This window comes from Macrobrachium rosenbergii, chromosome 51, assembly GCF_040412425.1.
Source record: "Macrobrachium rosenbergii isolate ZJJX-2024 chromosome 51, ASM4041242v1, whole genome shotgun sequence".
Taxonomy (NCBI): Eukaryota; Metazoa; Arthropoda; class Malacostraca; order Decapoda; family Palaemonidae; genus Macrobrachium; species Macrobrachium rosenbergii.
Window position 1 is genome coordinate 10,085,526 of NC_089791.1, and position 24,563 is coordinate 10,110,088.

The 24,563-nt window shown below is 38.7% G+C and overlaps 1 protein-coding gene across 1 annotated transcript in view; it reads left to right on the forward strand.

The window, feature by feature from the left end:
- LOC136832951 (3-ketoacyl-CoA thiolase, mitochondrial-like) overlaps positions 1-24,563 on the forward strand; it is a 137,866-nt gene that overhangs the window by 41,801 nt on the left and 71,502 nt on the right. Inside the window, exons 3-4 of the mRNA XM_067094605.1 lie at positions 251-382; positions 22,698-22,820. Coding sequence (XP_066950706.1) covers positions 251-382; positions 22,698-22,820 — 255 coding nt within the window. The remainder of the gene's footprint in view (positions 1-250; positions 383-22,697; positions 22,821-24,563) is intronic.

Below are 24,563 nucleotides of genomic sequence, written 5' to 3' on the forward strand. Positions count from 1 at the left end.
TTAAATCTTTCCTGTTAATTCTATTAGGTTTTGTATAATTTTCTTAGAATCCTATTTTTTTTTTTATTCAAGTTTGCTTTTCCTTTACCAGAATGTTAAGAGGAAGGGGAGCTTTTAATGTCCTGTATAAATCATAAAGCGTTAAAAAATTGTTACAGGAGTGTTTTGTCAACTTATTGAGTTAAATCCGTTGTTTAAAAGCAAGATTATCTTTTATTATTTTTAGTAGCTAATCAAATTTTCTTTCTAGTGTGCTCACACAGATACAATCTATGCTGCTCGACATGTAGGCCTTCGATGTGGAGTTCCCATTAGTGCTCCAGCCCTCTCTGTTAATAGGCTGTGTGGATCTGGATTCCAGTCAGTTGTGAATGGTGCCCATGTAAGTTATTGCTATTGTATTACAGTATTTGCTCTGTGCTATGGCAATATCAGTTTTCTGTACTGCATGATAATTTTTTGTTTCAATAATTTGCACCATGCTTAACACATTTTTAAAGATTCGTTACTTGAAGGAAACTATCAGGTAACAATAAAACCATGTAAAGAATAACAGTTGAAGCTGCCTTTTTGAAAATACTTGCTGTGAACATGGTTAAATATAATTTGTGGATTTGATGTTATCTTCATATTGATGAATTCTTTGTTTGGGCTATCTTAAATTTCTGTTTGGAACTAATGACCATTGTTTCATTGCTCGTCATACTCAGTTACAGAAATATAAATGCTTTATAATTGTTTCATGGGTTACATTTTGAACAAAAACTGCATTAAACCCTTGTTAGTCCGCACCACCTTTTACCACATTTTCTTCCAGTCATCTTCTGTCAGCTATCTCCAAGGACTATTATAGGCCTAATTAGACAGTATTTAAAAGTCACCTCAGAGAGGAGAGAGAGAGAGAGAGAGAGAGAGAGAGAGAGAGAGAGAGAGAGAGAGAGAGAGAGAGAGAGAGAGAGAGAGAGAGAGCACTGTGCTTGATTGTGAACATGGCTGCTGACATTAAGGCATTAGGGGCTGGGAATGTGTAGATAAGCATCCAGTGGTGTATCGTTTGACCTGGTTAAGCTTAAGTTATTCCCATAGTGGTTATAAAACATGATTAAAATAATTGGGAGATTTGTTAGTGTTGAAAATGATGATTAAGGAAATAAAATCTACAGTATTGTTAAGGCATTCCTTGTTACAAAACAGTATCAGTGATTTTATTTCTACATGAAGAACATGCTTATTAAACCAGTAGACTTAAATGTAGTATCTACAAAATTAGACTTGAATATAGTATCAACAAAATGCAGCTGTATGTGGCAAAAGCAGTGGTATGTCACTTGAAAATGATTTTTTATATAAGTAACTTATCCAGTAATTACATAGCTATTAGCTTCTTTTAACCGGCAACTTAAAATTTTGAAATTGCAGATCACACCAGTTTGTTTTGGTTATGGCGATGTGCCCCGCCCACTTTTGGGTGGAAGAAGAGGTACAACATAGCCAAGCGCTTCAATTTGTTTCTGCCAGCTGTGGATGAAGGACTGTGGTTGGCAGCAGCTTGAATTTTGAAATTTATACCTTGCTGGTTATTTTAAGGATGAATCCAGACCACTGAAAAGGTTTGTGGTGGATGTGTCAAGCACCCCTCAGGTGCCATGTAAGAAAGTTAAGGAGGCTGAACTATTGTGTAGCTTTTGGGACAACCATGAGTGCATTATGCTTGAATGTTCACCTGTGACGTGTCGTTTCGGAGCCCGAACAGTCTCCATCGGCGCCCGAGCTTCCTTCCACTTCCGAGCACGTTTTAGTGAATGAGTGCCTTTCAGGGCCTGCACTCTCATCCAGACATTCTGCAGCATCCTGAAGTGTAGAAGTGACAGCCATTACTTCAACCTCTAAGGCTTTAGAAGCGCCCAGACGTTCAGTAGCATCCGAGCTGTCAGTTGCTCCCTAGTGTTCTGTATCTCCTGAGCGCCCAGTAGCTCCTGAGCACTCAGTAGCGTCTGAGCGGCCAGTTGCTCCTGAGCGCTCTGTATCTTCCGAGCACCCAGTAGCTCCTGAGCACCCAGCGGCACCCAAGCATCCATTGGCGCCAGAACTTCCTTCTTCTCATTGTTCGGTGACAGCTTCGTCTCTTGCTGCACCAACTTGTGGATCTGGCTCTAGCTCCCATCCCACAATGACTGGATGACATCTTGAGTTTTTTGAAACCTCAGCCTCCTCCGCTAGCGCTGTAGATGCGCCCTTGTCTCCAGTGTCATCGGCCAAAGGTAAGGGTGAGGATCCAGAGGAAGAAACTCCTACTATGGCATATTCAGCTTTCTTGTGTTTTCTTGAAGTTTTCCTAATTTCTTCTCCCCAGAGGCCCCTTCTTCTCCCGGCCTCTGCCTTCTAGATGAACAATCTTCCTATGAGTCGTCCAAGCTTCCAAAATCGGTGTTCTCTACCTCGGCTAGGAAGACTTTGAGTGAAGTTGAGTGCTGGTTGGCAGACGAGAGAGAAAGAAAAGGCTGCGTTCTGCCATCCCCCTTCGTGTTTGTTGCAAAGAAGATGATCTTACTTTACTACCGTAGAAGCTCCTTCCCTGGACGCGTCTGCCTCCTCCCAGGGGGACTTCTCAGGTCTCACTGAGTCCTCTAGCAGGTCGGCCTTTGCAGTGGCTAAGGTGATGTTTTCGTTTGCTGAACTCGACCACATACTGAAGAATATCTTTGGATCTTCTGGGCGTGCTATCTTGCATCGATAGAGGGATAGGATATACTTCTCGAGAGTTAGTCTCCACCTATTCAGTGATAATGTTGAAGAAAAGAGAGCTTTGGTGCTCTTTTACCTCAAAAGGGGTTACGTCAGCAGAAGTTGGCCTTCCATGTCGCTATACATCCAGACTTGAGGAAGTATCTCAGATTCGTTTTTCGGTACCAAATATTCCAGTTTTCGGCCCTATGCTTCGTACTTTCAACAGCCCCTCAAGTTTACACCCATGTTCTTGCTCTGATAGCTGGTTGGCTCCATCTAGTGGGCATCAACATTGTTCTCTGTTTGGATGACTGGCTCATACATTCTCTGACACAGGAAGGTTGCGCGGGGGACATTCAAAAGAATCTTCTTTTAGCAAAGGAGTTGGGACTGTTGGTCAGTCTTTAGAAGTCTCAACTGGCTCCCTCTCAACAGATAGTATATTTGGGAATGACTCTGAATTATCTTCTTTTTTGGGCTTTTCCATCCCCCAAGAGGGTAGAATCCTGTCTAAGGACAATAGATGAATTTCTCTCTCTGCAGGCTTGTTCGACCAACAAGTGGATGAGTCTCCTCGGGACATTGGCCTCCATTGAGCAGTTTGCCTCCTTGGGGAGATTTCACATGAGAGTGCTTCAGTTTTTTCTCATAGACAACTGGGACAGAAAGAAACATCCGGACTCGTTTGGTTTTCAGGTAACCCAGAATATCAAGAAGCACCTGCTTTAGTGGAGGTCTGAGGACAGGTTGCTAAAAAAGAAGTCCCTTTTTCCTCAGAATCCCGACCTGAGCTTCTATGCAGACATGTCTGATTTAGGCTGGGGAGCTATCCTGGGGGACAAGGAAGTTTCTGGGATATGGTCACAGGAACAGAAGAACCGGCACATAAATGTGAGAGAACTGAAAGCAGTCAGCCTGGGATTGCAAGCCTGTGCATCAGAAGTCTGAGACAAGATTGATATAGTACACTTAGACAATATGACCACCCTGTCCTATATCAGCGAGCAGGGTGGTAACTCATTCCTTCTCCCTTTGCGAGGCGGCGAGCGACCTTCTTCTCTGGGCTCATGAGAACCAGACAGGAGTAGTAACAAGATTTGTACGAGGCAAACCGAATGTTCTAGCAGACCAACTAAGTCGTAGCAACCAAGTGACACCCACAGAATGGACTTTGGATCCATTGGTCTGCCTGGACCTTTGGAAACTGTGGGGAAGGCCAACAATAGACCTATTCGCGACCTCCAAAAATCACTGTCTTCCTCTTTATTGTTCACCAGTACCGCATCCCTCAGCATGGTCAATGGATGCCATGCTTCTAGACTGGTTCGACAAGGGTCTTTATGCCTTCCTAAGTTCGGGATGATAAGGGAAGTGATGAACAGGTTCCGATCTCACAAGAATGCCTCGATGATCCTCATAGCCCTGTTTAGACCACTAAGGGAATGGTTCCCGGACCTGATGAGTCTCCTAGTCAACTTCCCAAGACTGCTTCCTCAAAAAAACAAGCTTCTCGGACAACCCCAGCTCAGGTGATTCTGTCGAGGGTTATCTACGCTAGCTCTGACAGGATACAAACTGTCAAGAGCTCCTCAGAGATAAAGGCTTTTTGAGAGCAACTTCAGAAGCTATCTCAAAATGCAGGCTACAGTCATTGTCCAATGTCTACCAAAACAAGTGGACTATTTTCTGCACTTAGTGCAAAAGAAATCACATCTCTTCTAAAACATTTGTGACAGAGATTGCCAAGTTTTTTTTTTGTTTTTGAGAACTTCTAGGGGCTTATCCTCTTCAACTATTAAGGGTTACAGAGCTATGTTAAGCTCGGTATTCAGATATAGGGGCCTAGATCTTTCTTTGAATCAAGGCTTATCTGGTCTTATTAGGTCTTTCGATACTTCTAAATGCAAGGATATAGATCAAGTGTCATGGAACTTGGACGTTGCACTTAAGTGGCTTTTATACTTAACTTGCTTTTATACTTAACTTAACTTCTGGTCCACCTTTCGAACCTCTTGGCTCTGCTTGGTTACAGGATGTAACCAAGAAGGCGATACTTCAAAAACAAGGATATAGATCAAGTGTTGTGGAACTTTGATGTTGTACTTAAATGGCTTTCTGGTCCCCCTTTCGAACGTCTTGGCTCTGCTTCGTTACAGGATGTAACCAAGAAGGCCCTTTTTCTAGTAGCCTTAGCTACAGCCAAGAGAGTAAGCAAGATCCTACCTCTTGATAAAAGAATCAGCTTCTCTAATGGAGATGCGATATGTTCTTACACTCTTGGTTTTCGTGCAAAGAACGAGAATCCACTGAAACCATGGCCTCGTTTTTTTAGCATTAAAAACCTAATACAAGCACGTAGTAGGTTCAGAAGACGAGGAGAGATTCCTATGTCCAGTAAGGTCACTTAAATTCTACCTCCGTAAACTAACAATATAAGAGGTCCTTCCAATAATTTATGGTGTTCAGTGAAGAACCCCTCTCGACCTCTCAAAAAATACCCTCTCTTTCTTCCTAAGGGATCTCATTCATGAGGCACATTCCCAAGAAGGAGAAGAACTTCTACCTATTTTGAAAGTGAGAGCTCACGAGATTAGGGCCATGGCGACGTCTTTAGCATTTAAGTATAACCTCTCCTTCCAATCTCCAATCCACATATGGTGTTGGGGAAGGAAGTATAGGAAGCACTCCTTCCATCCTTACTCTTCACCTTGGAAACTGGTGTCGAGTCTTAAGGGAGTCTGGGGGTACTCTGCACTGGGATGCCCACCAGGTCTTTTAATGGTTGGGTGGTGGTGTTTTTAATTTTTTGGTGTAGGTAACAGCATTGTTATCTGGTTATTGTGTTCTGGTACTGCTCCCAGGGCAGGGCCAGCCTTTTTATTTTGCTAGCGTTTGGAGAAGTCCTTCGCTGCTAGGTCCCCACTTATGTAGCAGGTGACACTTGGCTATACCCCCACACCTTTACGGGTTAAGATGAGTGCCACCAGAGGCAGTATCTTCCTCATTACTTTTATTAATGCTCAGGGGTAGAATAAGTCCATGAATCCCACCTCTTGTCAATGTGGGAATTAGCTATGTAATTACTTGGTAAGTTATTTATAAAAAAATGACATTTTTATAATAAAGTTCTATATATGCTTACCAAGTAATTACAGTGGGAGCCCTCCCTCCTCCCCTCACATGGACATTACGCCATAAACAAATTGGCGCTCTCTGCTGTGTTGTTCCTTTCCTTCCCCAAAAGTGGGTGGGCTAGTTACTAGAAATTGATAGCTATGTAATTACTTGGTAAGTACAGTATGTATAAAACTTTATTTTATTAACGTATTTCGACTTCGCTGCCATCAGTAGCTAGTAATGAGGTTGCTAGAATCGATAAGAGTAAGAATGCAGGTATAGACATTGTTATTAATGATAATATCCCTGTAGCAAGTTGTTCTTCCTCTGTTATGTTGACTCAATCAGTTGTTGAACCTATTTTGTTTGCATCTACATCTCATTCTAAATCTTTCTCTGCTATTCCTCTGTCTCCTCGAAATGCACATGGTCGTTCTTTACATGCTGTTTCCCTGGCTATTGGAAATTCTCCTTCTGACACTGTTAATATTTCTTTTTCCCTTACTACTATGGTTACAGATTCTACTGTTGTTCCTCCTCGATGTGGGACCACTTTGACATGGTGAGGGGACTCTTGAACACCAGGAATTTGTTCCTGAGTTTGAGTCCAGGAGTCCCATGTACCATTATATATTTATTTGGATTAATTTTTTGTGGATTTTTCTACTTTACCTAAAATTTATTGGACCTGATAAATAGGAAAAGATATCATAGCTGGGAATGGGTTTATATCCGAAGCTAAATAGTGAGAAATATGGTAGGACCATCAGCTGCCGGATAATGTTCGGACCTGAGAGTTATCACAATAGCTCAAAAGCAGATTTATTCTTTAGGGCTGGACCATGGATTCCAGGGGGGGTGTCTGGTTCTGGGGATAAGATTCACAGCATCTATCCAGTTTGCCCATAACATGATAAGGATGGGGATGATTGTATTCTAGTAATATTGTCAGTCCTAGCAAGCGGGTTTGGCTCACACTTGGGCCACTCTAATCATGTTGTACCCTTGTGGGGTAGGGTAGGGAGCGGACATTTGGGAGTCAGCTCTCACTTGTGCCATTGGTGGAAGAATAAACTCCATGAAAGGCTGATGATATCTATATAAAGTTTCGTTTTTTTTATGTTTTTTAATTTTTTTTTATATACTGTACCTCAGTCTTTATGCTCAGTAGTGTTAAAGATTTAAGTACCCCTGGGCCCTTTGGTGGTAGCAACTTGGCAGAGTTGACAACCGCTGGAACCTCCTCTGACAACCTCTCTCTGAAGAAATCAGAAAAAAATACTAATGCAATTACACTGGAACCTTACTCACCAGTACAAAACAAGCCCAAAGAAGTAAATATTGTCTTGACCCAACTTTGACTCACTTCGACTCCCTCTTTGGGAGTGGAAGTTGGTCAAGGTTTCTGATCTTAGAAACAGAATGGAAAATTTCAGCCCTGAAGTTAGAGAACTACCTATTAAACAGACATTCAACGACAAAAATGTTTATACAGATAAAAGAAAAGACGTGGCTAATAGAAACCACAACAAAGAGTCAATCTGAAGACTATACTGTATGTCTATAACAGCAATAGATAATATAAATGTAAAAATTAAAAAGCATGACACTATGAACAGCATTCAGGTTACCATTGTGGTTCCTGAGAGCAGTGATGAACCAATTGAAAAGAATATTCTCTTGGACACTCTTAAAAAAGATATCCCAGAATCCAAAGTTGTGAGGTATATAATATACTGAGTAAACAGAAAAATAAGAAAATGTTAAAAATCACAAAAATAAAATTTGAGGGTCAAGATCTACCCCCAAAAATTAAGTTTTCTTAATAAAACTAATATGGTAATACTTACTTGAACACCTGAATTAGCCCTGGTCACCTACCAGCCCGAACCACATCCCGATAACTTATTACCCACTAAGTGGGTAATTAACTGTCAGCGCTACCAACGCTTACAGGAAAATCTTGTCAAATGAGTTACCTGAAGTCCAGGCCGAGTGTGGCCAAGATCCCCAATTGCGTTATTCACCATTCAAATTGAAGAGGGGAGGAGGGTGGGAATCATTCAGGTGTTCAGGTAAGTATTACAATATTAGTTTTATTATGAAAACTTCATATTGCAATACACCCCCTGAACACCTGAATTAGCCCGATTAACAAAATTTTAAGGAGGTGGGATCAATCTTAGTCAGCCTGACCTGCCAACAGGGAAAGCAGTTAACTCATTATTTGCCTACTTTGTATATATGAATGTATCCTCACCTGGTTATCTTACTCGGCAGGTGAGGATGCCTGTAGAGAGAGTACCCTCGACGTCAGTCTCATGTCTCGGTACTGTCTGAGTCGAGCTACCTCTCGTGGTATTCAAAACCCTCCCATGGATGGAGAGGAGAAGACAAACCTCCCATGTGGCTAATCAGAGCCTTCCATGTAGTGGAGAATGACGAACCTCCCATGTAGTGGAGAATGATGAACCTCCCATGTGGCTATTCATAGCCTTTCATGTATGGAGGAGTACAATGAGCCTCCCATGTGGCTATTGTAGCCGATGTTTGTGCAGAATGGGTTGAAGAAATCAAATATGACACCTGGATCTGCCTAACTCCACAGTACTAATGCCAAACTTAATACTCCCACCATGGATCTCGATTGACCGAGAATTCTAAGTTCTTAAGACTACATTCATTACCTAAATACCGCCCCCCCCCAACCTTACCACGTAATTATAAAATTGAGTTGGCCGCCACAAAGGGACCCAGCGAGGAACCCTTCTCTGATGAAAACTGTATGCCTCTAAGGTAGAAAGTCATGAAAACAGAAACTGACTTCCAAGTGGCTGCTTCTAAGATCGCCGACACCGAAAAATTCCTAAGGAATGCTGAAGATGTCGCCACTCCCCTAATACTGTGTCCCCTTGGACACGCAAAGGAACTCGAAGGTTCCGAAAGAGATGAAGAACTCTCCGATGCTTGTTGAATAACCTCTCTTAGAAAGAAATTAATCTCATTCTTAGAGATAGAACGCGATGGACATTTAGGGGAAACAAATAGCGTTCTCGGGCGAGGCAAAAGTTTTTCGGTTAGGGACAAATAAACTTTCAGAACCCTAACCGGACATAAGAGCATTTCTGAAGTGTCACCTCCTACGAAATCTTCCAAAGATGTGACCTTGAACACTCTGGGGAGAGGATTTGTTTTTGATTCGGATTTCACAGTGAATTCTGGCAGGTAGGAAAGAAAAATATCTTTCCCCGAAAAGGATACAGTCCTCGAAACAGCTCGAATTTCCCCAACTCTTTTGGATGTAGCCAGCGCAACTAAAAATAATACCTTTTTCGTTAATTGCCTTAGGGACAGTGACTAAAGGTTCGAATGCTGCCGATCTTAAGAGACCTAACACAGCCGCTAAATCCCATGAGGGGGCCCGAAGCAGAAGAACTGGGCATTCTATTTTAAAGGACCTTAGAAGATCATGAAGAATTCTGCTGGTTGAAAATTTCCGGTACCAACTGCGGTACATCGCCCACCTGGCCTGGTACAGTTTCCTAGTTGAACTTCACAGACAGACAGACAGACAGTCGTCAAACCACTGCCTTAGAGAGTCCTGCATGACGTGCTGCTCGCTGGACAGTCTCCACGCAGCTAGCTTCAGCACGCGGAGGTTCCGGTGGAAGTAATAGAAATGCAGCTGTCTGAGAAGATCTTTCCTCTCTGGGAGGAATACCGGGACTTCTGTCAAGTCCAGAAGGTCCAGAAACTAAGGTCTTTGGGACCAGAAAGGGCAAACCAAAGTCTTCTGAGTGTTGTTGGAGTTTCTGAGCTTTACCAACACTTCTTGAATCATCCCGAACTGAGGGGATGCATACACCTGCAAGTTGTCTCAAGAGAGTAGCATTGCATCTGTCCCGCAGGATATGGGGTCTGCTACTGGGGTGAAGTAGACTGGGAGACTAGTAACCACCTGGTGGCTAATAGGTTCATTGTTGCTGGCCATCTCTTCATTAGAAGTTGCACCTCCTCCTGAACTCAGAGTCCATTCTCCCTCAAGAACTTCCTGTGAACAACTGGAGCGCTCACTAACACGTTGAGTTTTTCCTGACAAATTGGGAATGAGAGAACTCTGTGTTCTCAGACTCAATGCAGAAAAAACACTGTGCTATTCCATTTAATGCTTATGCGATCTTGTTCCCTTCCTTTTTCTTGAGATGTGAACACCCTTGCCACGCCACAAAAGAGTGCTACTGTCTTGTTGCTTATCTGCTCTGAGAAGCAACTTAGAGCCTCCTCTACTGCTCTTAACTCCATGCAGTTTATGGACTCCTCCCAATCCCGATCCCCCAGGGTTGCACCCCAGCCCCGATCTGAGGCATCTGTGTACAGATGAACATTTGGAAAATGGGAGTCCAATCTTATGCCGATGATCAGATGATGTTCTTACCACCACCGAAGATCCTTCAGGCAAGAATCGTCCCAGACTATAAACGTGTTCTCTTCCTGAAAGTTCCAGCGATTCCCGAGACACACCTACAGAGAACGCATCCGGAGACGAGACCCTGGAACTAGAAGCAAGAGGGAGGCCATTTGGCCCAACAAGCTTTTCCACAGGCTCACAGGTTGAGCTCTGTCCGACAGGAATACCTCCAGCTGGCTTAAAATCGCCAAAACCCGCTCCTCTGTCAGGAAAGCCCTCAAAAGATGCGTCTGAATTGTCATCCCCAAATACATCTTCATTTGTGCTGGAATTAGTGAACTCTTGTCTACACTGATTCGAATTCCTAACTCTTGACGAAGCTTGAACTAACCATTCGTCGAGATATCTCCTCATTTGGAAACCCCAACAATGCATTAAGTCTGAAACAGGAGACATCACCCTCGTGAATGCCTGAGGTGCTGTGGTCAGACCGAAGCATAGGACTTTGAACTGGAATATTCCAGATGGACCCGAGAATCGAAGGAACTTCCGAGATTCCTGATGAATTGGAACTTGAAGATATGCGTCCTTGAGGGCCATTGAAACCATTCAATCGTCTCTCCGAACTGACCGCAGCACCGACTGCGAAGTTTCCATATGAAATTTCGTTGAGACAACAAACCGGTTGAGACCCGAGAGATCTATGATGGGTCTCCAAGATCCATCTTCCAGCTGTAAAACCCCGGAGAAGTGGGAGCGGGCTCTAATACTCCATTCTCAAAAGGTTTGACTCCTTGCCCCAAAGCTATCTCCCCAGATGGAGTGAAGGGAATAACTGGGAAGATGAACCGTGAGCTGATAGAGAGGATGAGAGTGAAAGGACTCTTGTACCCTTCCTAGCACCTCCACTACCCAACTGTCCACCCACTCCTTCCAGGTGTTCCAGAAAGGAGGCAACTTACAGGTGCAGCGTATGGAATGTCTATTTCAAAAACCCTTTCTAAGAACAGGTTTTTGATCTGATGCAGGAGCAGGACTTTTGAGTGAAAGTTTTATGATTTTTCGGAGATCTTACCAGCCATTTGGAACGTGGTGGACTTTTGACGTGATGCCATCCTGACCCCCTTAGTGATCTGGCACTCTGTTGCCACCCAATCATTGCCTGCTGCAACTCGGGACTGCTTGAAGAAGAAACAAAATTCACCTTGGCAGAAACATCTTCCTCCCTAAACAGACTTGCTGAGCGCTAATGGAGCCTCTGAGAAACCCTCTTGTGGATATCTGGATAATGGGAGACAGATGATTCAAAAGAAGTCCCCCTCTTCTTCCCAAAGAGCGTCAGCATGTCTCCAAGAAATGTTCACTGGTAAGCTAAAACCCACCGACACCAAGTGATGAGGCTATCTATCAAGGTCGGATCCAAAGAGTATATCCATCCTGCCAAGAAATCCTATTAATCCCGACTGATCATGAAAGTGTCTTCCAAGATGCAGTTTCTCAGCTGTAACAGATACTGACAGCTATCTGAAGAAGGAATCCTAGATAAGAGAGCCTCCACCGATTGCTTAGAGGAACCCTGACACCAGCAGAAGGATTACCCACAACCTTATAAAACCCCTTCTGAATAGGAAGCAAGGTTGAGTCCTGCTTACCCGACCCTATCAAAGCCGCTGACCTATTGTCCGCCTCCGTCAATACCTGCTTGACACAGCCAAATCAGACTAGATTCTTTGATGACTGTGCAACTACTGGTTTTGTCACAAACAGCAACCTGAACATTGCTTGATTTGGTTGTATAGGCTCCTCCGGAGCCTTGGACTGCAGATAAAGTGCATGGATGAAGTCCACCACCCACCTGTACTCATTCTCATTGGCTGAAGGAAAATTAACCTCCGGTACCGGATCTTCTTCTTCACAAGAACAATCCTTGTTGGACTGGTCCGACTGAGTTGAGACTGGAAATGAGACAGGCTGACCCCTAGCAAACACTGAACCCGACAAACCAGAACACGATACACCTGGGTGCGTGAGACGGACACCTGAAGAATCAGCCGCGATCATATTGGAGGCAACCAAATAGGTTGCTTAAAACCCTTGCACCCTCCAATGATGGTAACGGCAACACCCTGGCCGCCACACCTGAAATGGACAACGCCACTTCTGAGAGCCAAGAAGTCACAACACCAAACATTTGAAACCTGATGCATCAGGGCTGCATGAGAATGTGGATCCAGAACAGAAGATCTGCTATTTAAGGAAGAAGAAGGGGGAAAATTTCCCTGATGACCTGAAACCAACCCTGAACCTACATAGACCGCCTTAGCTGGAGGAACAGAGAAACCTTTTGGAAAAGTTGAGAAAGAAGGAACCAAAGGAAGGAAAAGGGAAGAAGTCACACTCTGGGTAACCACCGGAGCTCCTGCCGACGACGTCGGACAGGTGAACGCCCCAACTGGACTGGAACTCAAAAGGGTTTCAAAGGGAAGGCTACAAGGTACCGAACCCAAAGTAATAGAGGAAGACAAATTACCAGTCATCCAAGCTACTGGAGCAATTGTGGAAACTATCGGTACCGAAACATTGAACACAGAGGCAGCTGCACCGCCAACTGCCGCAGAAACTAGATCGGAAGCCTGAGAAACTATGAGATTCGCCGATGATTGCACCGAAGGCAAGTCCGCTACGGGCAAGGAACCCGAATGAGTGAACGAAGAACCCGAAAAGTTCCCAAGAGTGACCCAAAAAAAAAAGAAGTTGCTGAGAAAGAGCAATGAAGAAGGTTTGGAAGCTAGGAGAAAAAGAGAAATATCTGCAGTTACAGAAGAGCTATAGATTTTAAGGAAAGAAAATATACTGATTCTGTTCCCCCCTGATAATCTTGCAAGACATCATTAGCGAATTCAGGAAGATTTTTTAAGACATGATCATAGATATTAGAAAAACCCAGATTGAAACAGTGTTTAACTAACGACCTGTAACCCTTAGAGAGACCCAACAAATCAGCATTATATTCTGCAATATTTGGAACCCGATCTACAGAATTAGCATCACCGCAAGACGAAAGTTTGTCCCCTGAAGGAAAAGGAACTTTCGAAGAAGGAGGAGTATTCTCCAACATTTCCGAACATGACGAACTAACAACCACATTTGAACTATCCTCCACAGATCTAGCAACCCCTTGTTGCAGAGAGCCTGCTGCCAGAAATAGAACGCCGCTGGATCTAACAAAGATGCTGAAACCTTAACCACACCTGACCCCGTAGAAGACTGCACCTTCGACTTTTCTTCCTGACTACTTACTAATGCACTGTCCCTACTTGTCTGAGTCATACCTAAATCTAAATTCACCTTTGAATTTATATTACCAGAGGGAAAGGGGAAATCTGCTGCTAACACTGCCTGCTCCGTGCCAGGGGGCCGGCAGATCCTACCTTCGAGGCTTGCGGTTCTCCATGACCCCCGGCACCCGTTAGGGCTGGTTCTGGAACAGGCAGGGGAGCTGAAAGAGAATGATTAGATTCTATCTCCCTATTACTATTGTTCTGATCTTTCATTTTCGTTAGTGTAGACATGAAACTAGAAAATAAGCTAGACATACTAGATGATAATTTATCTTCTAATTTTCTGAACAATTCAGATTCTAAAGCTTCTTTATCAAAACCTGTGTCTCTACTGCTGGTTCCCTACGCTTACTCTTAGAAGCCAAAGATTTCCATGCTTCACATAATCCTCCATTTGCGCTGTTGCATCATGACCTACATTCTGTCATTACTCAGAGTGACATTACATTGAACCTTTCTGCATGCTATGCACAAAGAATGTCTGTCATGTTTGGAGGGTACTCATCCTGCTCTTGCAGGCTGTGCCATCGATGAGCTGCAGCATCTCCAGCAGTAGAGAGCCTCGGTCGTAACAGCTATAGCAGATGTGGCAGCAGCCGTAAGTATCTCGGAGGGGCATCTTCCTGTCCAATTTATCCATTTCAAGTCCAAAAACTGCCAAAGCCCAGACGGAGAGAAGATCCAAAGAAGTAAATAGTACAATCCAGGAGAAAAAGGGGCGAAAAATGCGGTCCAAGTCGTTATCCAGAATCCAAGAAATTATATATGTATAGGGTCGCTGAGAAACAAAAGTTTGCCTGATGGCAGGAAACGTTCAGCAGCACGCGAACAAAAAGCACACTTGGGATCTCGCCACACTGCCGGGACTTTGCAGCAGCTGTTAACGGCAATTTCAGGTAACTCATTTGAAAAGATTTTCCTAAGTGTTGGTAATGCTGACAAGTTAATTAGCTCACTTATGGGTACAAGTTTGGGGGATGTAGTTCGGGCTGGAAAATACCAGGCTAATTCAGAGGTGTTCAAGGGGTGTATTGCAATATAAAAGTTTTAGGCCAAAACAGAGAAATAAGGCCCTATGTCCCAAAGCCACTACAGTGTCAAAACTGTAGTAAATATGGGGATGCAAAAAAATATTAGTGAAGCAAACCTGTATGTGTGCATTGTAGATCTGAAGAACATGCCACACAATGGAATTGCAGCAAACCAAAGTGTATAAACTGTGGGCAGAATCATCATGCAAGATACAAAGAATGCATGGATTACATATACAATATGGAATTGAAAAAGCTACAAGAAAGAACAGGGATGTCTATTAGAGAGGCTAAATTAGAATTCAAGATCCTTCCAAGAAACTTGCGTATGCCTCGATAACAAGAACTAATAATGAAACAAAACGACATACAGATAGAAGTAACAAAATGCAGGAAAACAAATCTCAAAAAGAAAATAATGCTTTACAGAAATAAAACTAAAATGTTAAAGAATCAAGAAACAGGCACCAAGGATATGGGTAACATTTCATCCAACGCATTTGAAATGTTAATGCAAATAGCACAAGAGATGATACTACTACAGAAGAAACAGGAAAGTCGTGATGGAGTGGAAATTGAAGATAAAAAAAGACCTTTGGAGAGAACACCACCCAAAATGAAAAACCAACTATAATTAGAACAACATCGTTTAAACCAAAGACAAAGGATATGAAGAAAGAACAAAAACTAACTAAGAATACTGTATACAGTACCTTTATCTCTAAAATAATAGTAAAACTTATGGATACAGATATCCAGAACACTGAAGTTGAAGATAACAATGATTATGTCAAGGGAGAAGAGATTACTCCATCAGCAATAATTGATACAAGAGCAAATGAAACAAGGAATATATATGAAAACAACTGTGGATGTAATGATTGTTTTTTAGAATTGTGCAATAATAACAAAAACATACAAAAGATTGTTTAACAAACATTATAAGAAATTTTATGAAATATAGAAAAAAAGAAACAGATTTGTGTGCCCATGAAAAAGGTTGCATGTGAATTGAGCCTTAGTATATTAAAAAGAAAAACAAATGAATGTTGTGAGTAAATTATTAGAAAAATACAAGTTGATAATACAAAAAAAGAGAGTAAAACTCGACCGCTATAGTAAAATCTTGTCAATAGCTCTATTATACAATGGAACGTAAATGGTCTGCAGACTAGATTACACCTAGGAGAAATACAATGATTACTAAAAGAATACGAACCAATGATATTTTGTTTACAACATGCCAACAAAGCAATGCCAACAATAGGTAAATATACCTTAGCATCTACATCTAGAGAAGAAGAAGGAAATTTAGGTACTGCTATATATGTACATAACACAGTATGTTATGACACAGTACCTGTAAACTTTACTGATCTGCAAATATCGAGTATTAGAATACAAATCAAAAATGATAATTATGTAATTATAATTTATACAACCAACTTAATAAAAATTATGACTTTGACAGACTTAAAGAATTACTTAATGCCAAGGAACCTGCATTAATAGTAGGTGAATTTAATGCTCACAACCCGATGTGGGACTGTAATTGTACAGGCTTGAATAGAGTAGGAAGTAAGAATTCATAGAATCATATGACATGTGCTGTATAAATAATAACGAAATCAGCACATATTTTTCTAAAACACATGGAACATTTTCCTCAATCAACTTAACTCTATGTACAACAAACATTGTTGACAGATTGGATTGGAATGCAGTTGACGACTTGCATACAAGTGATCATTCCCAAATATTAATTTCATTATTACAAAATAATCCTGCCAAGCATGTCCCTCAATATTAACGTTTATAAAGCAGATGGGGAGTGATGTGAGTTCCACACTAGGAATATCCCACCATTTGAATATTTAAAAGATCATAATGAAACTAATAAATTTCTTGTTGATTTCATTAAAAATGCTGCTGATAAAGCAATACCAAAATCAAAATCTCATCCAACAAAACACAAAGTCCCATGGTGGTCTGAAAAACTAACAGAATTAATAAAAATAAAACACCAAATTGGAAGACGATTAGATAATTTGATAGAAAGTTCAGTAAAATAAACAAAACATTACCGATATTAGAAGGAACTTTACAAAAAATTACTATATTATTATTGGAAATTGATATATTAAAACCTCTATATAACAAAATATTTGAAAAATTTAAAAGAGAAATAATTCAAGGAAGAATCATTTCATGGAGGAAATATGTATCAGATATCTCTAATAATACTCCCATATAAAAAATATGGGAAAAATTCAGGAAAATAAACGGTACCCATGTTAAACCACTTAGACATGCCATAATAAAAGATGGGAAAAGAATACTTGATCCTGAAGAAATGAGTAATGTAATAGGAGAAAATTTAGCAAAAGTAAGTTGTGACAAAAATTTAGGTGAGCATTTCCGCACAAAGAAAAATAGTATAGCATTAATAACAATAAATTTTGAAACAGAAGATATATAACAGAAAATTTAATATGGAAGAGTTAGAGTTATAACAGAAAATTTAATATGGAAAAGTTGGAGTTTGCTCTGTTGGACAGCAATAAATCTGCCCCAAGAGGTGACGGTATTTGTTTTGAAATGATCTGCCATTTAGCACCTTTGGCAAAGTCATACTTACTAGAGTTTTATAACCACTTACAGTTTCGAAATTTATTTCCTGATGAATGGTGTAAAGCTGTAATTGTTCCTATCCCCAAACCTGGAAAAGATCCCAGTAATGTAAACAATTACAGACCAATTTCTTTAACAAGTTGTTTATGCAGATTACTGGAGAAAATGGTATATGCTCGACTAACATGGCAATTCGAGAAAATAAAATTTTGACTCCCACTCAGCTTGGGTCACAATGTAACAGATCTACACTGGATTCTCTGCCTAACTTGGAGGACCACATATGAAGAGGATTTGAACGAAAGCAAATTGCTGTAGCCGTCTTTTTTTAGATTGAAAAGGCATGTGATACTACATGGAGATATGCAGTACTGAAAATGCTGCATAAAACAGCAGCCATGGACATTTACCTAGGTTTATCCAAAACTTTCTGACAAATTGCACTTTTTAAGTGAGAATTGATGATGTATTGTCAAGTACATTTCCACTTGAGAATGGGGTTCCACAAGGAAGTGTCCTTAGTGGCACACTGTTTACTTTAGCAATAATTGATGTCAGTAATAATCTATGTATCGGAATTAAAAGTAACTTGTATATGGATAATTTTGCCATATATTATTCAGCATCCCGCATAAAACATGCAGAGTGAATCATTAACCCTTAAAAAGTATAGTAAAAAGTGTGGGCGCATCTGTAGGCGAAAAAGTTTTTTAAAAAAATCAGAGCACGCTTAATTTTTAAGATTAAGAGTTCCTTTAGAAATTTTTTGTCATTACTGAAAAGTTTAGCATGCAACCATCAGAAATGAAAAATATCATCATATATAAATATTGAAATATATGACAGTGAAAAAAAATTACATATAATTGTATCAAAAAGTAAAAGAGTTAAAGCTAATGAGTTATTTTTTCTTTGTATTGTATACTAAATTGCGATGAATTTGGTATATAAAAACAAAACGATCAAAGTAACACAGAGAAAATATTATCACAAAATGATGCATGAATCTGATGCAGTCGACTTAAAAAAAGATTTTTCAAAATTCACCATGTAAATCGAATATTGTGCTGAGAGACTTCCAAAATCATTGTTGCAAAATGAAGGTAATTGATTGAATATTACTAGAATGTAAGTGTTTTAGCTTAAAATTGAAAAGCTTTCATCATTTCATTGAGTTTAAACTGACCAAAGGTTGAATTTTTTCTATTTATGATTTATAGAGAAAATATTTCAAAATTGATAAAAGCTACAACCATCAGTTATTTTTGTTGTATTGTTTGACACGAAATTGTACACATTTTATATATAAAACTTTATGTAACAAAATGAATAACATAAAATTTGTGCAAACATTATTTACAAAGTGCCGATTTAAAGAATTTTGAGATGTTCGTTGGCTGAGTTATTTTTTCAAAATTCACCATAAATCAAAATATTACAGATAGAGATCAATTTGTTGCGTAAAAATGAAGGTAAATGATTGAATATTACTAGAACAAAGAGTTTTAGTTACAATTCCATTTTTCTAATTATTTTGGTTGAGTCAAATTGACTGAAGGTTGAATTTTTGGCACTTATCGTGATTTATATGAAAATATTTCAAAACTGATAAAAAGCTACAACCATGAGTTATTTTTTGATTGAATTTACATGAAATTGCACACTTTTACTTATATAAAACTTTATGTAACAACAAATTATAAAACGGAAAACATTATACAAAGTGATGTAAAGAATTTCTTGAGATGTTCGCCGATCCTATGCGGGCTTATGAAAAAGTTTTTCTTTTTTAAATGCAGATAAATCGAAACATTGTTAGAGACTTCCAATTTGTTGCAGAAAATGAAGGTAAATGATTGAATATTACTAGAATGTAAGAGTTTTAGCCATAATATCCTTTTACTACCATTTCCAGTCGAAATAAAGTTGACCGAAGGTTGAAATTTTGGCACTTATCGATGATTTATATGAAAATATTTCAAAACCAATAAAAGCTACAACCATCAGTTATTTTTTATATTCTACATGAAATTGGACACATTTTCATATAAAACTTTATGCAACGGCTAATATAAAACGTGCAAACATTACGACAAAGTGACGAAAGAATTTCTGAGATGTTCGCCTCCCGAGTGCTCATACAAGACGGACGAAAAAAAAGTTTTTTCAAAAATTCACCATAAATCGAAATATTGTGCTAGAGACTTCCAATTTGTTGCAAATGAAGGTAAATGATTGAATATTACTAGAATGTAAGAGTTTTAATTATTAATTTATGTTTTGAATTTCGGTAATTTAAGTTGACAGAAGGTTGAAATTTGGCACTTATCGATTTATATGAAAATATTTCAAAACTGATACAAAAAACCATGGGTTGTTTTTTTGTTGTATTTACATGAAATTGCATACATTTCACATATAAAACCTTTTATGTAATGGCTAATATAAATGGAAAAAATTAAGACAAAATGACGTAAAAGAATTTCTGAAATTTTCGGCCGAAAGTTATACACGACGTACAGAAAAGTTTTTTTTTTAAAAATTCAACATAAATCGAAATATTGTCCTAGAGACTTCCAATTTGTTGCAAAATGAAGGTAAATGATTGAATATTACTAGAATGTAAGAGTTTTAGCTACAATTGTGAAAGTCGAGCCATTTCGTCGAAATAAAGTTACCAAGGTTGAAATTTTTAATAATGAAGAAGTAGCCCACTACTCACCCGACAGACAATTTTATTTGACTTTTTATCAACGTCCCATGCTTTTTAATATAATTATAATAAAACTAGATGAAAGGGCCTCATCTGTAGGCTTCAAATTTATATACAAAGACTGACAGTAATGTTTTATAAAAATAAAAAATGGAAGTAAGGTGAAGGAATAGATTTAAAAATCAGAAATCATTCCATACCAATTGGCCAAGTAGCAAAAGTTTTAGGATTGTTATTTGGTACTCACTTGAACTGTAAAGCCCACATAACTTAAATGAAATAAAATGTAAAAGAGCATTAAACCTAATTACAAAACTATCAAACACTTTGGGGAGCCGATAGACATTACCCTTACTGTACTGTACAGTATAAAGCAACAGTGCTGTCTATTATTGATTATGGAAGCGAAATATATGGCTTGGCATTAGATGCAATGCTGAAAACGTTAGGCCCAGTTGATAATGAAGGTCTTAGAATATGTTCAGGAGCTTTTTGATCATCACCAACGTCGTCTTTACAGGTTGAATGTGGTGAACTCACTAACTAACTAACTAACTCAACTAACACTCATGCTCAGTTAGAGCTAGAAGATAGTTTGAGTCACTAAATATAAATATACAATTACCTTTAATATTAACATTACCTCCTCCTTGGATAATGAATAAAATGAGAATTTGTACACACTTGAAATATTTATCAAACAGTTATTCATATACCCCAGAACACCATAGACAACGTACAGTAGAAAATATAATCCTAAAAGGTTCACATTAAGCAATATACACTGACAGATCTGAGTCACAATACGGAGTGGGATATGCTGCAGTACCCCCAGACAAAAGGTATCAGTTCTCTCTACCAGATAATGCCTTGGTATTTACAGCTGAGTTATGTGCAATAGCATCAGCCATAAAAATAATTAGAAAATCCTCAAGTAATGATTTTGTGATTTATAGCGACTCCAGAAGCGCTATAGAAACCATTCAAAGCTATAATCAAATAAATAATATAGTACAACAGATTAAGTTTTCACTCCATAAATTGTATAAGAATGGAAAATATATTGAAATATGTTGGATCCCTGCCCATGTAGGGAGTAAAGGAAATCAAGGGGCTGATAAAGCAGCTAAAGAAGCAGTCCACATGATAGGAGCAAATGTCGATATCCCTATTAGTGACTATGTAAGATATATAAAAACAATCATTGTAAGTAAATGGTAAAATATATGGAATGAAGAACCTGAAAGTAATAAATTAAAACAGATAAAATCCAGTGCGGGAAAATGGAGTTCATCATATCAGAGAAAGAGAGAAACACAAGTAATTCTGACATATCTTCGGATAGGCCATACTCATTTGACACATGGACACTTAATGAAAAGTCCAGGTGGTCCTCCTTCCAAATGCCCAGATTGCAAAGCATTGATAACTGTCCAATGTGCATTGTGTGAATGTCCAAAATATAACCTACAGCAATTATCAAATTTTGGAAATAGATCAATGAAGGAAATTTTGTCAGAATCTGCTACTACATTTTCAGTAATTCCAATTTTAATGTTCATGAGGAGCTGTGATTTGATTAACAAGATATAAAAATAAGTTAGTAATAAAAACATGAAAACCCTTAGGCATCTAATGAATTTTAAAACAACTAAATTTTAAAATGTTACTTAACTTATTCTAAATTTTAATATACCTTTTTAGTGAGTAGGTATGAATATGTGAGTATAAAGTATTTATTGTGCAAGTGTGTTCCAGTATGAGGGCATATGCCTTAATGCAGTTTTTAAGATAGTTTTCATTCATTCATCACCATACCGAATGACCTATTTGGTCCTAGTGCTAGGCCTCTGGCCTAGACCTGGCATTTCATTCAAATCCTTTAGGCCAGCCCTATGAGAGCTGATAGGCAGCTCAGTGATCTGGTTAAACTGGTTAAATAATAATAATAATAATAGTGCTCCCATTAGTGGGCGGGGCTTGTCACCTACATTAAACTATTGACGTGCTACCACAGTTTTTTAAATAAAGGCTGCTGCGCGAGTTGAAACTATAGCTATGTAATTACTAGGTAAGTATATATGAAACTTAATTTTATCATGAAAATATTTTTTGTACCTGCTAGTGGAAGTAAAACGATAAAGGTACCTATGCATGTTTTATCATTCCCTGCATATATGCACTTGAGGAAATGAAATAGCAACTACATATTTACTGTATTATTCTTAACAAGTACTAGGAATAAAGGTTTTGGTTTGGTGTGCAAATTTTGAAGTATGGAAGTGATTAAAAATTAGAATGATGCAGGTATTTAATTGTGAAAAGTGTAGCTAGACCACCACTGAGCTAAAAATTTGAGCTCAAATGGGGCTGGCCAGCATAATTTAGTTGAATCTTGGTGATTATCTGATGGTGTTTTGGACGTGTGTAGTTACTGGAAGTTATTTAATTTACACATTCCAATGACTATGCTGTACAAGTAGAGGTAAGTAAAAATTGAGGAATGATTAGCTTTGTACTCTTGTTTTAGAGTGGTGTTTCAGGATAGAATTTTACTTTTTATTAGTGTATTTTGCTATGAGTTTTGGTTTGGTAATAGATATCATATATAATAATAATTTACTGCTTGCTTTCTTTTACAGGTTTTTGCAAAACAGTGAGAAAATTATATCTTTTCATAAGGAAATTTTATGCATAGAATTGTTAATGTATTTTGATGTTTTGAACAGGACATCATCATGGGAGATAGCAAGGTTGTATTGACTGGAGGCACTGACAGTATGAGTATGGCACCATATGCTGTTAGGAACATAAGATTTGGCACCAGATTAGGCAGTGATCTTACAATGGAGGTGAGTGCAAATATTGAAATGCTATAATTGATGTATGTGCTGGGTCTAGAAAATTGTATTTCCTTGTAAAATAAGGAAATTGGAAAGTATTATGTAAGAATTCAGGGGCAATTTATCCATAACCTAATTGGCAACATGAAATTAGGTAATTTATAACCAAGATTACACAAGTTGATTATATATTAGTAGGATAAGAGTAGCTTATGATGCAAGAAATTACTGTAATATGGAAGTTTTAACAAATTGCAAGAGAAAAATTATGTGAAATGATAGCTTAAAAGGTTAAGAGTTTGTTTCTTGGATGTCTGTGGTTGAACTTTTTATGTTTATTTGATGTAGAATGTTGTGTGTTTCAAAGAACGTGAAAAAGTATTGTTGAGAAGGAAGTTTTCATCTGTAATTATTGTACAGTAAGAATATGTTCGAGAACTTTGGATAAATTTGCTTTTATAGGGTAATCTTTTTTTAGAACAGAATATGCATCATGTTTTTGAGATACAGGTACTTTTGGAAGCTGGATTGCTTTTATTGAAAAGTACATCTTTCCTTTTTTTTTTATATGTCTCCTTGCTAGAATGCTCTTTGTTGTAACTCTGGCTAAAAGTTGCAGTGGTGTCATCTCAGTGGGTTATAATTTACTTATATCTCTTCCACCTTCTCTCATTAACTAGCAGAACTTCTGTTTGCTGTAATTTATACCTATCTTTAGGTATAAAATATCTTTATATATATATATATATATATATATATATATATATATATATATATATATATATATATATATATATATATAAATGATGTGACTTTATAATGTATATATTTTTTCTGTATTTTCTTATATTTGTCATGTGCTGTGTGTTGAAATATCAAATCTCAGATCTTAAAAAGGTTAGTTTGACTGTGTGATTTTAGAGATAAGATACATTTTTCTGTTAGAGTCATGTTTGCACAGCTAGTAGGCTAATGTTTACCCAGGTGTCAGGTGTTCAACCACGGTAACCCCCTCTTTGTTGAAGGATCATGCCCAAACCACTAAAGCTGTCATCAAAAGAGAGATGAGGTGACAAGTCTAGATAATATTTGTGGACCGAGGCGAGGGTAAAAACCCCTTTTTAGTCAAAGGGAGCCGCGAGAGCCTCATGCAGTTAGGTTATGTGAAGGTTTGTTTCCTTATCTACTTAAACTGTCATTGAGAAGAGATATGGGATGACAGGTTTAGATAAGAGTGGTTGGCTCCAAAAGCTTTTTGTTTGAACAAGTGTGCAGGCAGGAAATCTCCTGTCAATTAAACAGATATGAGATGACAGGCTAAAGAGCCCTCTTTGCCCCTTGTGGCTTTTCCCTTCTCCAGGGAAATTTCCCTTGTTATTTTTTTCCCCTTCAGGAAAGATTCCTGGGGTGTTTCCCATAAATGTATTGTGGCAACATAGGTTACTTCTCATAGTAGAATTTGGGAAGCTGGGCATTAGCCTGTTAGAGTCCATTTGAGTTGGTCAGACTCTCTCTCTTATCCTCTCATTCTTCAAAGGAGAGTAAAATTTATAGCATAATAGATTTTGTGGTCACTGGTAGCACAGATCTTTTAAGATCTGATTTTGGTGAAACTGTCTAGTCTTTTAGGCATCATATATAAAGAGTTTTTGCACTGCAGCAAGGGATTTTACAAAAGTGATACAAGCTTGTATAAGGTAAAGTGGATTTTTACTTATTACTACCATGGTATAATAAGAAATATCAGCGAGA